Here is a 19996-nt window from a genome sequence, read left to right on the forward strand (position 1 = left end):
TCATCTTAAACCCATTGATAATCTGTATTTAAGTAATAAATACATGAATCATGGCGATAGGTCCTCTAATGACGAGTATTACCTTCCATGTATTACCATGTATTTATTTCTTAAACATTATAATTTATGTGACAACAATTTCTTAATGAATAAACCCTATGTTTATTCTTGGTCCAACACAGATAAATTTTTTCAAAATTAAATTAAAGTGCACATTAATATGAGAAAAAAAATCAAAATATTTAAGAATTTCATTAAAATAACATTGTTCATACAATGAAAAATTACATAATGGAACCAAGTCTCATATTCACTACGTGATCCTTGAATTTCAATGGTGGCATGCCCTTAGTCAAAGGATCAGCGATCATTAGCTCAGTGCTGACGTGCTAAATGATGACTTTCTTTTCTATAACACGTTCCCTTATGGCTAAATATTTACGATATGTTTACTTCGACTCCCATTTTTGTTGTTCTTAGCCATAAAAACAACAGCTGAATTGTCGCAATACATTCTCAATGGCCTAGAGATAGAATCCATAATTCTAAGCCCAGAAATGAAACTCTTAAGCCATACACCATGTGAAGTAGCCTCAAAACAAGAGACGAACTCGGCTTCCATAGTGGAAGTGGCAGTCAAAGTCTGATTGGCACTCCTCCATGATACAGCTCCACCGGCCATCAAAAAATTGTATCCTGATATTGATTTGCGTGAATCAATACAACCAGCAAAGTCAGAATCTGAGTAGCCAATTACTTCCAGATTGTCCGTCAGTCTATACATAAGCATGTATTCTTTGGTTCCTTGAAGGTACCTCATTACTTTCTTTACAGCTCTCCAGTAGTCTAAACCTGAATCACTCTGATATCGTCCCAACATTCCCACAGCAAATGCAATGTCAGGTCTTGTACATACCTGAGCATACATTAGGCTTCCGATACCAAAAGCATATGGAATGTTCTTCATTTGTTCCCTTTCAAGGTCGTTCTTCGGGCATTGGTTCAAATTTAACCTATCACCCTTCACAATGGGAGCTACACTTGGTGAACAATCATTCATCTGTAATCTCTCTAAAATTTTATTAATATAGGTTTCTTGAGACAGACCCAAGATACCTCACCCATATCTTTCATATCAAAATTTTTAGAGATGAATTATTTTACCTCGTGTAGCAAACCCTTATCATTGGTTGTTAGCAAAATATCATCCACATATAAAACAAGAAAACAGATTTTACTCCCATTGACCTTCTGGTATATACATTGATCCATAATGCTTTCTACAAAACTGAATGAAGAAATTACATTATGAAATTTCAAATACTATTGGCAGGATGTTTGTTTTAAACCGTATATGGATTTCTTGAGCTTGCAAAGCAATTGCTCACCATCACTATAGGGGAATCCTTCAGGTTGTTTCATGTAAACCTCCTCCTCAAGATCTCCATTGAGAAATACTGTTTTCACATCCATTTGTTGCAACTCTAAGTCAAAATGAGTTACTAATGCCAAAATAGCGCGCAAGGAATCTTTCTTAGATACAGGAGAGAAAGTCTTCGTGTAATCGATTCCTTCTATCTGAGTGAATCCTTTAGTAACGAGTCTTGTCTTGTATCTCTCAATGTTGCCCAATTAGTCTTTCTTTGTCTTAAAGACCCATTTACATCCAATGGCTTTTACACCATTAGGCAACTTAACAAGATCCCAGACTGCGTTACTCTTCATAGTATTCATCTCTTCCTTCATGGCATTGTATTATAATTCTGATTCTTTACAACTTATGGCTTGTGAAAAGAACTTGAAATCATTTTCGGCTCCAATGTTATAGTCAGATTCTTGTAGATACACAACATAGTCATTAGGAATTGCTGATCTCTTTGCTCTAATAGATCTTCTCAATGTTGTAGCATCATCTTCCTGAGAAGTATGTGATTCAACTTGTTGTTCAAAAGTTCTTGGCAACTCTTGAACTACCTGATCTATTGGAATGTCGTCAGCAACTTGTGGAACTTCAATGATTGGTCGTTCAACACTAGTTTGTACTTGAGAGGTGCTGTAAACAATATCAATCTATCACTTGAGGTGGAAGGTTGAGATTCTGAATGATCATTCTTAAAAACTACGTTCCTGGTTTGATCGCTCCCACTGATCAAGTCATTTTCAAGAAATTTTACATTTTTTGATTTCACAATCCTAGTACTGTGAAATGGACAATCAAATCTGTAACCTTTAGATCTTTCAGCATATCCTATGAAATACCCACTAATGGTCCTTGGGTCTGGTTTCTTCTCTTGTGGATTATAAATTCTCACCTCAGACTGGCATCCCCAAACGCACATATGTCACAAACTTGGTTTCCAACATTTCCATAATTCAAATGGCGTTTTAGGAATAGCCTTGGTTGAAACTTAATTTAATATATACACTATCATCTTAAGTGTTTTAGCCCACAAGGATTTAGGAAGATTGGAGTTGCTAAGCATACTCCGCACCATGTCCAATAATGTTCAGTTTCTTCTTTCTGTTATACCATTCTGGTTCGATGAACCAGGCATGGTGTATTGGGCAACAATCTCATGCTCTTGAAGAAACTTTGCAAATGGCCCATGTGCTTGTCTATCCTCTGTGTATCTACCATAATATTCTCCACCATCTGATCTCACGATCTTAATTTGCTTACTGTATTGTTTCTCTACTTCAACCTTAAAGATCTTGAAGGCATCTAATGCTTCATTCTTATTATAAAGCATGTAGAGATACATATATCGTGAGTAATCATCTATAAAAGAAATGAAGTATTTCTGACCATGTGAGTCCATGTCTGGACTACATATATCAGTATGTATGATCTCTAATATGTCTGAACTCCTATTGGCACCTTTCTTAGACTTGTTGATCTGCTTTCCCTTTATGTAGTCCACACAAGTCTCAAAATTAGTAAAATCTAAAGTATTAAGTACCCATTCATTTACTAATCTTTTAATTCTATTTACAGATATATGACCTAATCTCTGGTGCTATAATTTAGAGAAATCCTCATTAATAACACACATTTTAGTGTCAGTGTGAACATGCATTGAATCATAAGTGGCATTGTTTTGTAAATTAATGCAGTAAAGATCATTAGACAAAATACCATTCCCAACACAATCAGATTTATAAAATAAACTGAATGATGAATTTGAAAACTAAAGGAATATTCAAAAGGTACAAGTCTTGAAACTGAAATCAAGTTTCTAGAGAAACTTAGAATATAAAAGGTATTTTTCAACTTTAAAACAAAACCACTAGATAAAATTAAATAGCAAGTTCCTATAGCTTCCACATGCGAGCTCATCTTATTTCCTGATAAAATGCTTTGCTCACTTCCCACTGACTTCCATAGGTTTTGCAAATCATGCAAAGAATTTGAAATGTAGATTGTTGATCCAGAGTCAATCCACCATGTGTTAATATTGACATTAACCATATTAGATTCATAACAAACAAGTGAGGTTGGATTACCTTTGTCTGCAAGCCATTTCTGAAATTTGGCGCATTCTTTCTTCATATGTCTCTTCTTTTTACAGAAGAAACACGATAAGGGTAAGTGGTGTATGAGATCTCACATGGTTTGGGAAGGAGAAGTTCTTGAACTTTACAAGGTTCCAATGAGACTCCAATTGATAAAACCTTAATGACGATTCTATAATGTTGAATAAACACTTTAAAACAGAATTGACAAATTTAATGACAAAGAACAGTACCTCCAGCCATTGATGTTCCTCACGGTTTCGTTGCACTCTCTCACTGATATTTGGCACTTCCAGACCCTACTCACTCTATTTAGATGGTGTAAGACTAAAGGGGATTGAGTGAGTGAGTCTGGGGACCAAACACAATATTTATAGCCGAAACTTCCATCAAGCTTTAGTTGCTAGGTGTCCCACGTGCTCAGTTTATCATGGGACTAGTTTCAACGTTCGATGAATGTGATGAATAAGACAAAGTGGACCACTTCAAGGGCTCCTAAACTTAAGGAAGCTAGAGACTCGTTCTCACGAACGGCCTCCGTAAGAAACAGTCAACAGTTTATTCCAAAAAAAAAAAAACAAAAACAAAATGAGCTAGGTGTTTAAAAATGGATACAAAAGAAGATGCCAAAGTGCAAGATGAGCTACCATCATCACTGATGTTGGTATTAGCAGTGGTGCAGAGTTCTTCCAGATGGACGAGACACCCATGGAGACACCTAAATGACGACGACGACGACACAGATCTTGAGTCCAGACCCAAACGAATGCGATCTCTTCTGAAATCTGAAATCTCAACTTTCCCTCTTCCCATTTCGTCTATTTTTTTTAATATATTGGTCACATCAGCCACGGTTCCCCCATGGTTTCGTGGCTCGGTTGCATATAACACTGCTGATTACTTGTATCTTTTCAACATTTTCCAAACCCACCAAGGAAAAATCAATCATGTTAAGATTATGAGAGCTTTTTATGATCGTTTTCAAATACCTTGAAGAATACATTTTAGTAATTTGAGTTCAAATATATGGACAATCTAATTCTTTGATTTTTTTTGTCTTCCAGGAAAACTTCACGAAAAGGAGGTGACGTGCTAGCATATATAGTAACGATGGTGGCCTTTTTAAGTAATCCAATTCTGACTTTAATATCAACCTAGGTTTTGTGCTACAACTGTATATATGGGAGAAATTAATGGGGTAATCACCAGCTATATGCTAAGATGCCGTTAGAGGTGGGTAGCGGGGCCCCTCCCGGCTTCAGCTTCGTCCCCATATGGCGGGGCGGGGCGGGGCCCCCCACCCCTCATCTAGGGCCCCTAGCGGGGGCGGGTGACGGGGAGTGCCCAACCCCGCCCCGCATTTCCCCCGGCCCGCCCCCGCCCCCACTTATATATATATATATTATATACATATATATAAACATAAATATATATTTATATTTTACAAATTGTGTATATATAAATATATATTATAATTTGTTAGACTTGTTCACAAAATATGCATTGAAAAATTTAAAAACTACATAGTTTAAAAACTAATACACTACAATTTACACAAAATATGCACTATCAAATTTAAAAATTACATAGTTTTTAAATTATAATCATATTTACAAAATTTAAATTTATAATTTAGATCTAAAAATGCAATGTTAATTTACATATTAATTGTTAAGTATATTTTTCTCCTCTACTTTTTCTCACTAAAATGGCCCATATGTTATTAGCATATGCCATACGGGCCATTTTATAGGTAGCAAGAGTTGCAATGAGAAAGTTGATTTTAGCGTTGTGGGCCGGCCTGGATTGTTAGCAAGAATTGTCAAACTTCCGTATCATATGATGGGATTTAATTATAACTTATATTTTAGAGTTTTATTACGTACAAGCAAGTTTACATACTAATTTATATATTAATATTGTTACCTTTATATTCTAAATTTAAATTAACAATATTTTTAATAAAATTTATTTTCTTACCAATCATATTGAATGGATATACGTATTAGTGCACAGAATCACTTACAATTAAATTTTTCCTATATTTTAGTGAGCTCGTGACCGATTTATCCATAGTTTTGTGCTCCTGTTTTTAGAATATGGTCCCGCATGTGTCCTATTGACCTTATTTTAATTTAATGGCACTCTTGAATGGCTGCTTTCATGGGTACCACCATACTTACTGCATCCTAGTGCAAACTGACGTGTAATCTAGCTAACTATATATAAGACATGTACCACATCAGGCATTAAACTGGCCGATGTCGTTTCAACAATAAAATATGGTATAAAATATGAAATATTAAACTAAAATAGATTAGAAAAAAATATTCTCATCAGTCACTATTTATCATCTTACACTCTACATCTTATAAAAAATATTTTCCTGCCTTATAAAAAACACTCTTACACTCTATAAAAAAATTATAGGTGTGAGATGTGAAAGTGAATAATAGTTGATGCATAATAAATCTCAATAAGCTAAATAGATGGGTTGACCGGCCTCATCTTGACAAGGCCACTAGACTAAAGAGAAATACTATAATCACAAATGGATTATATAAAATAATTTCACAAATTAATGTAGCATGATATACTTCATCAAATTATAAAATTATTTTTATAGTAAAAGAAATTTGATGGATCACATGAAACTATACCAGTTTATGAGTTTATTTTTATATAATCCGTTTATAATTATTTGACCCCTCCGGACAAAAATGGGGTCCTCTGAATGGGGAGAGTCAGTGGGTGCATGGGAGGATATGATCTCCCCATCGTGCATACTGCGTACCCCGATTTGAAGCAGGAGTTCTCCCTCCTCGATCAAAAGAGTTTTCATGAGGAGATGGCAAACCTATTTGGTCTCTTTCTAATCGATGTGTCATTTTCTTTTGTTTTCTCCGTGATCAATTCAAGCATAGAAAGTCGCATCTCTTTTTCTTAATGGCTTTTAGTGGCATTCTCTTTCCACCCTTAAGGAATTGATGGGAGAGAACAAAATGTATACATGACTGGAGTTGCTTTGCTCGAGCCAGTCGATTTGAGTCAACTTCGTCCTTTCAGGGAATAGCGAAATAATTTATAAATAATAATAAAATAATTTGCTTACTAACAGGTCTTAAGTTTTGTTTGGGTAAACGCTTCACTATTATTTATTAGTTTTTATATATTTTTAATATTTAATTGTTATTATTTAAAAAATATTTAAAATCACCTCACTGTAAACCTAACTCATTTCATTAGATATTGCCATCAATCCAATCAAGGGTCGATGATCTGGACGTCGCAAAGACCTCCTTTCCACGTGTTCCAACTTCCAAGCTCAAGGCCAGAAAGGGGGAAAAAAGTAAATAAAAGTTAGCCGGAAAAACCGATCGATACGAATATACCAGGCGGGCCTACAAAAAGGTTCATTCATGTAACTTGACTTGGACCGACCTTTACTCCCTCGGCCTAAATTCTAGTCATTGCGGTACCATTGCCCCTTCCTTCCAAAACGAATCAAATATCAGTGGTGGAAAAGTAAAATAAATGGGTACCAACCTCCAACCAACGCAAAAAAAAGAGTGCTTAGGCTATCTGGGAGGCCGATTCTGGCAATTAGCACCCACATATCGGCTTTAGCCTTTAACAAATAACGCACTCTGTATTTTGGAGTCTGGACACATTATCCTATCCTTTGCCTCATATTATGATTTAACAAAACATGATTAAATTAATTGGGCAACTAAGTCTTTTACTAAATTAAAAAGAGATATGGTCCATTAATGATTACAGGCATGCACAAAATATATAGTAGTTAAAGATCCTTTCTATGAATATTAGGTAGAGCAGGTGAGGTGGAGGAGAAATGGGTGAAAAGGACCACCATGCACCATCCCCCCCCCCCCCCCAAGCCCATGTGGGAAGATGAATCCTCGATCCCCAAACATGCCAACACTCTACCATTAATTCATTGACCCCGACTGCTATTGTATATTATTCTTCTACGTATAACGTTTAATTTGATTAGCCACCTTTTTTGAAACTTCTCGCACTACAATTCACAACCTTTCAAGATGGGCCAACCCTTCCTAGAGGGACTCTTTCGTCCTATTCAATAACGGCACTTGTGTATTTTTCTACATGTTTTTTCTTTCTAAGGTCGTTTCTGTTTTTCCCCGGCCTTGTTTTTTTTATTTATCTCTACACGAAATTGATTTGAGTTTTGTCTCTTTATCTCTTTGGTCGCACATGGAAAATCTCTCCATTGCAAGCAATTTAACACACACACAAATTCTACAAGGCTAGGATTAATTAACTGCAAAAATAACATATCTTTTATATATATATATATGGTTGAAGGCTTGTAGCTAATTATATTTCATTTAAAATATAATCGCAAAATTAAGCAAGTCGAGTGAACAACGAGTAAGCAACAGTGGGTAGGAAAATTAAAAGCAAATGATCACACACCAGAACCAGCTCCATGCATATATAGACATCATCTAACTGACATTCCATTAAAAACACTTATTTCGCATTCATATAAAATCTATCCTTAAATATCCTCTAATTTTACTTATAGAAAAGACAAAAACCTTCATATAAACTCCGATTGTAATTTTGCTATTTGTCCCCATATATTTCTTTTCATTTTCTCCGCTTATTCTTTAGCAAAATATTGTACAATTCACACACTTAAATCTGACGTATACCTAAAGAAGATAAGAGATTAAACTAATTAAACACAAAATAGAAAACTAAAAATTGACACGAAACTAGCGGCCGGCGTCACTGAGAGAGATCAGAGAGGGACACTACTCAACATACGGGCGGCGCCGCCATGTTCATACGCTAACCTTACAATTCTGTACTAACTGGTACTTAACGCCACTATTTTCGACGAGAATACCGTTGGTCTTGGCCGCTCCGAAATTAATAAAGGCGGGACACCTCACGTAGAAATGGTAGCGGCCCGAAATGAAGGTCCCAACTTTCCATCTGACCCGTCCGTCGATCTTGATGTTGAGCAGCACTGCCCCATTGGCCTGGTCCTGGCTGAGCAAGAGGGCGTTGTACGGAGCCACCGGCACGGAGGTTCCGTAGATGAAGGGAGACCAGATGTTGACCTCCTTGTGGCCCTGGTAGGTGGGAGGGATTTGGCTGCGGAGGGTGATCTGCTGGTTGTGGTAGCTGGCGTAGACGTCGAGCTTGTCGTAGTAAACACCGATCTTGTCATTCGGATTGCGGGAGTAAAGGGTGACCTGGAAGGTGGATGTGAGGAAGTTCGGCGGGGAGGAGACGTTGAAGGCGTAGACGGTAGCGTCCTGGAGTACAAACCTGGGCTTGCTTGGCTGGAGAATGGCCCAGACAATGAGCACAGTCACCAGGACGATGAAGTTGAAGATGAGGATGCCCGCACAGATTCGCTTGAATATCTTGCGCCGCTTGTGCCCGTGGTGGCCGCAATCCGCCGACATGACTCCTCTCTGGTTATAATTAGAGCAGTGACAGTGGTGGTGGAGGTGGGTGGCGAGAGATCCGAGAGATCAGAGGGAGGAAGAGAAGGTTTTAAGTAGGTGATGAATTCTTCTCCTGGTAGACCAATATATATGAGAGGACTAGGAGGTGAAGGGACCTCTTCTAATTTTGTGAGGAGAGTGTGGCCTACAACGAACGCCTTTTGTGTGCGTGTATTAATAATATTGCATCTAAAGCTTTGGTTTCGGATTTTGAAGAAAATGAGGAAGATATGATAAATCTTGTGGAGTCTGGGCTGTTTTCGTTGAAAACGTTATTAGAAATAGCTAACTACTAAATGGAATTGACGCAAGTCCAAATCAAATACATAATCAAAGGATCTTTTACTGAGTGTCAGTCCAAATCATATAGCTTTACCCTTATATATGATGTAAAATAAATTGTATATATATATATATTTTTTATATATCAAGTAGCTTTACGCTTAGATCAGTATTAGTTCTAAGAGAAATTAATTATATACTTTCTAGAAAATGATACCCACCATGAGAAAATGAGATTATTTTCAGCCAAATGGCATAAAGGGTTTAATTTAAGGAAGACCATATGCATGAGGTTATAATTATTTGTTTAAATTAATCGGATAGGATGATAATTTAAAGTTTGGCAGATTAATAAAACAAGTTCAACTTTAGTAATCAAGCCAAGCCCATGTGCCTCCCGAACCCAAACGCCGATTTGACACTTACGTATCGTGATGACTGGTCTAAACTGCACTAGAATCAGTTAATTCCCTTTCAAGCACTTTTTCTTCCATCTTTTAATTATGCTTTTGGATGGATGGTAAATTTGGTAAAATTGCTGCGCGCTTAGCTCAGATATATCATCATGTGGGTATTTGGCATGTTCGACCCACTGGAATAAACATATTTTATGAAATTTTAATTCTTATTCAGACAGACAAAAAGCCCAAATAAATAAAACACCGATAAAGGTTGATGCCTTTTTTCTATGTCTGCGCTAGCTTAACAATAAATCATCTTAATAATTAATATTTAGGATGGAACAAATTCGTTACCCCCCCCCCTCCCAAAAAAAAAAAAAAAAAAAGCCTTATTTCATCATATCTTATAATTATTACTTAATACTTAATATGTCATTGAAAAATTATTATTTTTAATTATAATCCGTTTGCGTGCCAATGGAAGAATATTTATGATTAGAAAAATGATGAATAATAATGTCCCTTTAAGAATACGCAAAACTCCTCTTCATCACCGAAGATTGGATAGGTATAGCCTTACAACAACTCATTTCGGAGCCATTCCTGGGCCCACCTATGACAACACTGAGGTCCCACCTCAGCTCACCGGCTCTCATTTTGTTTTGTTTCCAGGATGATACTCATGCCTTCGATCACAAGCTAATTTTTTTTTTTTTTTAATGAAAAAACAAAATTCTCGTATATAATCCTTTTTCTTTTTATTTTCTTGACAATTTTCGCATGTTATTGAATTGGGTCTATCACACTGAATAAAGAAAAGTGATACTACTCATCATCTCAATTTTTATTATTATCTCATTATTTAAAAATATGACATTAAATAATTAAAAATTATTTATTATATTTCACTTATGAATCAATTATTTAATGTCATATCATGAGATGTGATGATAAAAAATAAATAATAAATAAATTTTTTCAACAGTAAAACATGCAGTTGAAAGATCATACATCTCCCCTTTTCTTTCCTTAAATTATTAAGGGAAATGCTTGAAAAGCTCGCTCGTAACCTTTCCAACAAGCTACCCCTTTTCTTTCTTTTTTTTCTTTTTTTTTTTTTTTTTTTTTTATCTGGTTCTAATGTTAATCTTATAAGTTGCACAAGTAAGTCCGGAAATATGTACAAAATTAAGCAAATGAATAATCACGATCAGCATAGTTTAAAAAATTGATCTGTTCACCATAAAAAGTTCTCTCTACGTAGCCGCCCACTTTGCTATATCATGTGCTATAATGTAAATTAATATATATATATATATATATATTATATATATATATATATATATATAATACCGACAAGCAAAGCCTAGTTCGCAACACGCACTCACATCCAATTAATCCGATGTAGGTAGACTTTCAATTTCATATACGTACTCTTCCTAACTCAATTAGTTTTGGCCGAATTGTCAACACACGCTAGTGTGAAAATTAATAATTATCTCTGAGTCCAGTACTTCCTTTATGAATATTAAACGTGTGATATTTTTCCATTCAAATAAGTGGCCCACACGCTTTAGAAAGTTAGGATGCAGGTACTCGATCGATCACGTATATATAGCTAGATAGATAATCTGCTACATGATCTTAAATGTTATTGATCACACCTAATATAAATATCCCATATAAAACGATCCTGTTCATGATCAATCTTCTAATTAATTATATATTCACAAATATTATATTATATATGATTCATATGGATGCTGCGAGTCAATGTATACCAGCAAGGCAGTACTATTGTCGGTTTCCTTTTTCATTAATTTTTTTTTTTTTGGACGAATCCTTTTTCATGAATTGAATGCTATATTATATATATATATATATATATATATATATTCATATCTAATGGGCAAAAACCAGTCAAAAAAATCATAGATTATTAATCTCTACCTAATTCATAAGCGAAGGCTTATAATAAACATTAATCTTGACAGACACTTTGTGCGTGGAAAATTTTATAGGTCTCGTTTGTTTTCAGAAAACATCTCATTTCATCATTATAATTTTTTAAACTTTCAATACAAAATAAAATAAATAATTAAACTTTTTCAAATTTTAAAATAAAAATAATATTAAAAATATATTTTAACAATATTTTATTCAACATTTTAACTTTAATCTCAACTCATCTCATCTCATCTGTGAAAACAAACGAGTCCATCTCTTACTTTGTTCGAAATTTTCCATCTGATCAAATGATATGGCATTTAATGTATATATATAGTCATCAATTTAGGAGTGTAAATCGATCACGTCCAGTTCGGTATGATGGATTGAAATTCGATCTATCATTTTTCTTGAACCAGACCAGACTAGACCAAACATTCATAGGGACCGGATTGGACCGGTAGCTATCGGTCCGGTCTGATCTAGTCCGGCCCAATTATTTTTTTATTTTTCAAAATAAATTAATAAACAAATTTAATTTAAATTGCTAAATTAAAATTAAGTGAATTATTAATGTGGATTATGTAACTAATTCATTATAAAATATTTTATATGGTCAATGATAATAAATTAGATAAAAATTATATCATTAACTTATATAATTACTATATAAAAATAATATATTAAATTATTAAAAATACTTTTAAAATATATATAGGAGTTCGGTCCGGTTTGTTCCAAAATTTATAGACCTTGAGATCGAACCGAATTTTTTTGGTCCATAATTTATGGGACTGAGACCGACAGATCAAGAGTTCAGTCCGATCTAATCCAGATCGAATGGTTCGATTCGATCAATTTTTCTAATTCGGACCAAAGTCCTTACACCCTTAGTCACCATGTGAAGGTTAAAATTAATGATCTTGTTCCATCCGGTACTAAGTAAGTTATTTATATATATACATATATAGTTACATAAGTACTGCTAAAATACAAGAGAGATGGGGCCAATTAATGAGCACCACATTATAAAGTATCCCCAATATAATTGTAAGCATATAGGAAAACAATCCACGTCGCACGCATAAAGTTAGCTAGAGCTAGAGCATCTACGGTTGGGTAGTCGTGATCATGTAAAAGTGAGTTTTGTACCCTCCACATAATAATAATAATGTGCAAAAATATTATAATTTTTTGAAATACATTTATCATGTGAATTGGATATATACTCTATTTTTTTATAATACATTTATGTGTTCTGAGTGTCGGTAGCGAAAACGAAGGAAGGAGAATAAGGTTGATTGGATTTGGATAAGCACAGTAGAGGAAGATGAAGCCGAAAGGATATCCCCTCCACATGATGCATGTGGTGGTACTGTTTTGGAGGCTATGGCTGCTGCCCTAAACACCTATATATATATATATATATATACGCACTGAAATTGAAGCTGATTCTTCATTCTTATCCCCACCCATTGCATGTCTGCTAGCTAGCTACAGTGATAAAGAGTACCTACAAAGATCTTCTTCGAACCTCCAATTTACCTCTTCGATCATTAATTCTTCTCCAACATATATATATATATATATATATATATCTTCCTACCTTCACGTCGCTGCCTTTACCACATCCAGCTTGGACTTTATATTACTGTTTTATCTTTGTTTTTGTTTCGTTTTAAAACCCATTTCCTGCAATATTCCTTGTACATGATTTTTGTTTGATTGGGCGCGTTTTATACACATTCTCTTGGTCACTGTAAGTCAAGTCAAGTAACTAGGGTCTGCGACTCGGCGGTCCCCTTCTGTTCACTGAAAGTTTTGGTAATGGGGATTGGAATAAAGGGTGGGACCGAATTAGAGAACTCTATGGCGGTGGGGAAAAATTCCAAGAAAATAAAAACAACGTATGAAAAAGAAGGTATCGATCGGAAAATGAAATAAAGGGATTTTTTTTAAAGAATCAAACAGTGATATCTCGAGGCCTGGAATCGTGTAGATCATGTTACCGTCGCCGTGATTATAAAGGCAGTAGAAAGCGGGTGAGAAAGGAAGGTGGAAAGTCAGCTTCAGGTCTTATTTTGATAATTAGTATAATGAACAGTGCTTTGCATTGCAATATTAGATTAATTCGTTGTCTTTTCTTAAAGCAAGACAGCTAGATGCATGGGCCTCCTAACAATGACATACACGTTCTTACAAAGCTTAAGAAATATTTCAATGCGACTACCACACCAACTTTCTCTCTCTGACTCTCTTCATGTTTTCTTTAAAGTCCACTCGAAATGAATTTTGGAACACATTTGTGTTTGAGTTTTCTAAAAATTAATACATGGAATAAAAAAATTGTTTGAAGAAAAAGCTCTTCAGCTGAAAATTATTTTGGTATTTTTTTTTTATTCACTGAAAAAGTACTTAATGACACAATGCATGATCAAAAGAAAGAGAGTGAAGGGATTATATATATAAATTTCTATGTGATACACGTTTCCTGGATGCGATTGGTATTTTCCGGCATCATTTGATTAAACAACATGAGTACATGAACACAACTGGGGAAAATGGAAGTTTCCAATGAATTGTTTAGCCTTTGTAAGAAACAACGAACAAAAACCTAAAACTATGCAAGTGGCCTCTCTCTCTCTCTCTCTCTCTCTCTCTCTCTCTCTCTCTCTCTCAAGTCTCAACATCACCCACTTATAAGAATCTTTAATCATGTTCAATTAGGACAACGCAAGATGGTCCCCGCATTTGGTGATTGGGGAATCTTATCAGGTTTGTATTATAACGCAAACACTACGGCCATTGTGATTTCCAATTTGCATAGGTTTCTAGTTATATATATCCAAATAATGGTGAAATTTTCTAAATGAATGATGCTAATCATAATTCCAGAGGCTTTAAACATTTTAATTAATTGTGGGCTTTAAACAGCATAGAAAATTAAGCTCTAAGTTGGGAAGTTTTGTCTAACAACAACCCAATGTTTTGGTCTTATCCCTCATTAAGGTCTGTTTTGCGTACGTGTTGAGAATTAAGTGCACAACTTCAAGTGGGAATCCCTCTTAACAGTCTTCTCACCTTCAGAGAATAACCGAATGATAATCTACCTTTAACGGTCCATTTCTATCCAAAGATTAGTACATGCACATCCACATATCCAATTCAGACCTTACCCCTCCCACCCCTTTTAATTAATAAGCGTTTCATTACAAGTTAAAAGCCCACATGCATTGAGTGAGCTTTCGCGCATGGAATTGGCTTTTTCTGTGCGAAGACGACTGTCCGGCGGAACCGGGAGGAAAATCCAGATGGATGACCAAGACGTTACCGACTGACGATAGGCATTGCTTTAGGCTAAAATTAAGCAGAGGTTCAAAAAGGAAAAAAGTATGAAAGTCCTACTACGTATAGAGGGATTGAGATCCCTAATGTTTCAGGGCCTTCAACACTATAAAGCAATGGAACGATAAATCTCGAATTATAAATTAATCATAGGAAAACCTATATAGAACTAGTAGAGAAGAAAGATAGAAACCAGCCACTTATACGTTCCGAGCTACATTAAAATTAAAAGAACCATTCCATAGCAAAACATCTTTCCTACTCACAAGATAGAACTTGCGAGGGGACTTCGAGTTATTCGCAGGCCTCTTCATCCACCTAGTAAAAAGAATAATCTGATTTTTCTTACATTGTCAGAACTGGATGAGGTACTTAACCAGAGAATTCCATTTGTATAATACGTTCTCGACACCAGAAACAAATGACTGAAGATAATAATCATAGTTTATTCCCCACTTATTAATGCAGGGTGTCAACAGGAGGATTGACAACCCAATTGGCGGTCCGGCCTCTAAAAGCAAATGCACAATAGAGGAACTTCAGAATGGGATCAGCTTGAACTTCAAGGTTCAGAAGACAAGAGTATGAAATCTACAAAACCTAAAGGTATTTTCATGGAAATAGACATGAGTTGTTCAATGCGGATCCAACCAATCTATTGACATATATGGACTTGTAAAAAAAAAAAAAAATCTACTGACCTATATGGCTAATGGCTATATGAAAAACACGCTCTAGTTGCATTCAGCACTGGAGCTGCTTCGTGTCTCTGATAACACTTACCTTACAAACCTCCGCAGCCCAGTAACATGACCAGGATACGACGCCCGCCACCTCGATCAATCACCAAAACATCAGTAACCTTACCTTCCTTCCACAGATGGATCCAAGCGAAAGTTAGAAACCGGGTATGTAAAAACTTAAGACTTGCACGACCACCTCAAATAAATGATCTCCCTTTGAAAAGCTAGCCTGCTTCTATATTCATTCAATAGACATGCAAGAGACCATAGCCACTAACAGTAAGGCGTCAAATATGGTTGGAGCATATCTGCTAGCTTCTCTTTTTGTTTGCATTTCGAGAGCTACAATTCCAATCAAAACAGCCTGGATTATTATTTAACGTTCCATCCACCAAGAAGGCGGCAGTACAGCAAGGAGAGAAACAGATCATTTCGATTGTAATTTGAGCTAGCTCACACACATTGTAGTCATAGTTGATAATTTAAGGAAGAGTCATTGAGAAGGGAGACCTAAAGAGCCTGAATTCAGATTCGACAGCCTACGTACTGCAAATATAAGAATGGGATGATTTATTTAAGATTTCAAGTTTCTAGTATAAAAAAGTAAACGCAATTAAAAATGAACTTTTTTTTTTCTATTATTACAGTTAAGCATAGCAAATGCGATTAAATGTAAAGCTACAAACCTACAAAAAAGGACACCTATCCCAAGGTATAGTTCAGATGCAAAACTGTCCTGGCATAGAAGGTGCATCCATGCCTGGAGCATGATTTTCCCAAGGCGAAAGTTTACAATCATTTGAGATGCAAAAATTACAGGCACTGTTTTCAGCTAGACCTCAACTCAAGCCAGGCTAAAGCTCAAAAAGTACTGACCGGTCCGAAGACCGAGCAATGCAAAACTCAAAGTAGGAGCACGAACAGTACCTTCGATTACAAACAATAATGATTTGTACAAAATAAGAGATGCCTCTAACTGATCGAATCTCCACTGAGTAAACTACGAACAAAGAATCTAATTAACTCCCAACATTTTTGAATCGCAGAATTGCATATTAACAAAACAGTACCGAAAATACATGCACCCAGTTGGATTTCACGCCAGCACAATAGCATCCAACTTCCAACACAACAACTAAATGACTTTCTCAACTCAAGATATATGTATTAGAGCACATATTATATACCACGGGAGATAGCACCGTTGCAGTTGAAAAAATAAAAAATAAAAAAAGGAAAAAGTAATCATTTTATGAGTAACCTGTGAAATACGAAAGCAAGTGCTGTCTAATTTTATGTTTTTATCTCATTAATTTAAAACAATAACAATGTCTATCGCAGAAGACAGAAGTATGGTATACTATTTGAACCTTTATGTAGTAACTACTAGTCTGCTACTCAAGATCAACCTCGCAAGACCCGGGTTGACTCGTCAAAGATCCGGAAGCTTTACTCGGGTCGAACCCGATTTGAACCCGATCGCAGTAAACCCGAAGCAGACTTTGACTCGTTCTCCACCAAGATCCAGTCCTAAACCTCATCCAAGCAAACACTGTGACCCCGAATCCCACCGACCCACCAGCTCTCTCGTCCGAAATCTCTGTCGCCACGTCTTCACCCACGTACTGACCTACCACGCCGAGTTGGAACCTGACCCGGGTCTCGTTCCTCTTCGGTTGGAAGAAGGGCGGTAACGGCATCGTACTGATTAGGGACCCGTCCCTGTAGACAACAGAGGCCTGCAAACGGTCGTAGTAGATGCTGAGCTTGGTGTTGGGGTTACGGACCACGAGGGTTATGTTCCACGCGGCGGTTAACTGGGAGCGAGTCGTATTGAGAGGGGAGGCAGAGACCGAGTCGACCCGGAACTCCGGTAGGCGGGGCTTGAGGACGAGCCAGGTGATCAAGAAGACTAGGCCGAGGATCGCGAACAGGACGGTCATGGCAGCGATGAGACGGCAGAGGAAGGACGGCCGACTGCCGCTATGGCGAGGGCCCACAGTACGGTAGGCTTGTGGGTAGGAGGAAGGAGGTGGGACCGCACACTGGTAGGCTGTCCCGGCGGCTGGGTAACCGGCTGCGACGTGGTTGTACAAAGCCGGGTAGCCGATGACCGTTTTGTCTGGGGCTCCGGTTGTTGTTGCTGCTGCTGCCGAAGCCATCGTATTCATGGAAGAAAGTGAAAGGAGGAGAAGAATGAGAGGATCAGTGATGCGAATTCGGTACGGAGAGTAAGGAAGAAAAGGCCAGTCGGGTGGCTATAACGGCACTCGTGTACACGTGGCGTGTGATAAATCCTATGGTTGAGTCTAACTTCTAAGTCAAATAGAAGTCCGTTGACTGGTTGACATTAAATTCAGAAGAGACAGGATTTACTCTGTAACGGTAAGCAAGCTGTGTTTGGATGAATTGATCTTAATTGATCTTAAATTAATTATTAATGAAATTTACTATTTTTTTTTTAACTTTCAGATTAAAACTCATCTCAAGTTTTCATACATTTAAACACATATTTCAATTTATTTATATTTATAAAAACTCTATATACAGTTACTTTTACGTATTCTTTATACACTTTACTAATATGATTATCTGCTTCACTTTTTTTAAATTTAAAATAACTATTTTGGTTAATAAAATCAGTGGAGTGTACAAGAAATGCATAAAAATAACTATATATAACAGAACTCTTACATTCAAAGATATCTTAATAGAATTTACAAAATATTACTATTCACAAATCACCTTAGATTATTTGAGATCACCTCAATATTCAAATAGGACATGTTTGGTTTTACATTTGGTTAAATGATACCTGCGCTACAGTACCTACTCATAAATAAAGAAAAAGCATTCGGTTAATCGATTCCTTAGGCCACGTTTGGTTTTACAAATGATTTGGACCTATTTTATCATATATCATTCATCTCATCTCAACATTTAAATTAATTTTTAATTTTTTTCATCTAATCATTTCCCATCACAACCTTTCTTCCAAACAAAACATAAAAAATGATTCAATCTTTTCAAATCTAAAAAAAAAAATTATATTTTAACAATATTTTTACTCAATTTTTTCTTTCTTATTTCTCAAAATCCTATAAAATATCTTAACTAAAATTATTTTGTTATTATTCACAATTTATCTCACTACTATTTATAAGTTTCTCATTTCATCTCATCCGTGTAACCAAATGAAACCTAAATGTTGTCCAATTCCATCCCTCAAGTAAGAAACTTATCAACTACCTCAAATAATTGTCTATTTTCCAACGCCACATACATACTTTTATTTTTTATCTTTTTATTTTTTCTCTTAGTAAATATGTAGCGTAGGAATAATGAATAGAAAAATTTATTTAATTTAGCATGAATAAATAAAAAATAAAGTTTGGTTGTGGTATAGACAACTGAATAGAATAACTCTTTTAACCATCACCAAACAAGAAGGAAAGCTCTAAACCCATGCATAGATATATACATATACGTGTATATTTTTGCGACATAGAAATTTGTGCTCCAACATATGGCTTTCTTGTTTGCTTGGCAATGGCCATTGGCAACAAATATTTTGTTCAATCTCTTTTTGTTTACCACGTTTCATTTTTCTTCTCCTTCCCATGCAATATCCCTTTTTTTTTTTTTTTTTTTTCCAATTAATGAATCTCTTCGGCAATGTTATTTAAGTTTTATTCCCATAGATTGCAAATTTTAATTGTAGGGATTTTTCTTTATGTAAAAAAAAAAAAAAAAAACCAAAAAGGTAATAAATCATAAGAAAAAAGGTAAAATAAGGAGAATTGCGGCTAACGTTGCCAGAATTGAAACGAAACAGTTGTCAAACTTTACTATTTTCTTCTTTTGCAATCAAACAAGCAGTATCCTAAATAGAAAATTATACTATGTCGTATGATTTTGTTTCTTTATTTTAATCGCTCATATTTTTAATTTTTTAAAAATATTTACAGATCTTATAAAAAAAATATTTACAAATATTTAAAAAATATTAAAGATAAAAAAGTGACATTTAGCGGCACGCTGGGCGACATAGTAGTAGCTCCAATTCTAAATATGGTTAAAGTTCCTCAAGTAAAAAGGAATAGATTATTTATTATCGTCTTTATAAATATTTGGCAGCATTAAGTAATAAATATTGTAGAATACTTTCGGCTAACGCGTCCTTTCAGCTCTTCCCTCCCTCCCCCTGTTCAACCAACACCAGAAATATACATCAGTTTTTCTTTCTCGATTTTTACTT

The 19996-nt window shown here is 35.6% G+C and overlaps 2 protein-coding genes across 2 annotated transcripts; both read right to left on the bottom strand.

Moving 5' to 3' along the window:
• Window positions 1–8100: 8100 nt before the first annotated feature.
• On the bottom strand, window positions 8101–9167 carry LOC121265603 (NDR1/HIN1-like protein 1). Its single transcript, XM_041169284.1, has one exon. It carries the CDS (start codon window positions 8976–8978, stop codon window positions 8346–8348), a length of 633 nt encoding a protein of 210 aa, XP_041025218.1. The 5' UTR covers window positions 8979–9167; the 3' UTR covers window positions 8101–8345.
• A 7852-nt stretch (window positions 9168–17019) lies between these two features.
• Window positions 17020–17987, bottom strand: LOC121266420 (NDR1/HIN1-like protein 26). Its single transcript, XM_041170236.1, has one exon. It carries the CDS (start codon window positions 17907–17909, stop codon window positions 17133–17135), a length of 777 nt encoding a protein of 258 aa, XP_041026170.1. The 5' UTR covers window positions 17910–17987; the 3' UTR covers window positions 17020–17132.
• Window positions 17988–19996: the final 2009 nt, after the last annotated feature.

This window comes from Juglans microcarpa x Juglans regia, chromosome 5D (genome assembly GCF_004785595.1).
Source record: "Juglans microcarpa x Juglans regia isolate MS1-56 chromosome 5D, Jm3101_v1.0, whole genome shotgun sequence".
Lineage (NCBI taxonomy): Eukaryota > Viridiplantae > Streptophyta > Magnoliopsida > Fagales > Juglandaceae > Juglans > Juglans microcarpa x Juglans regia.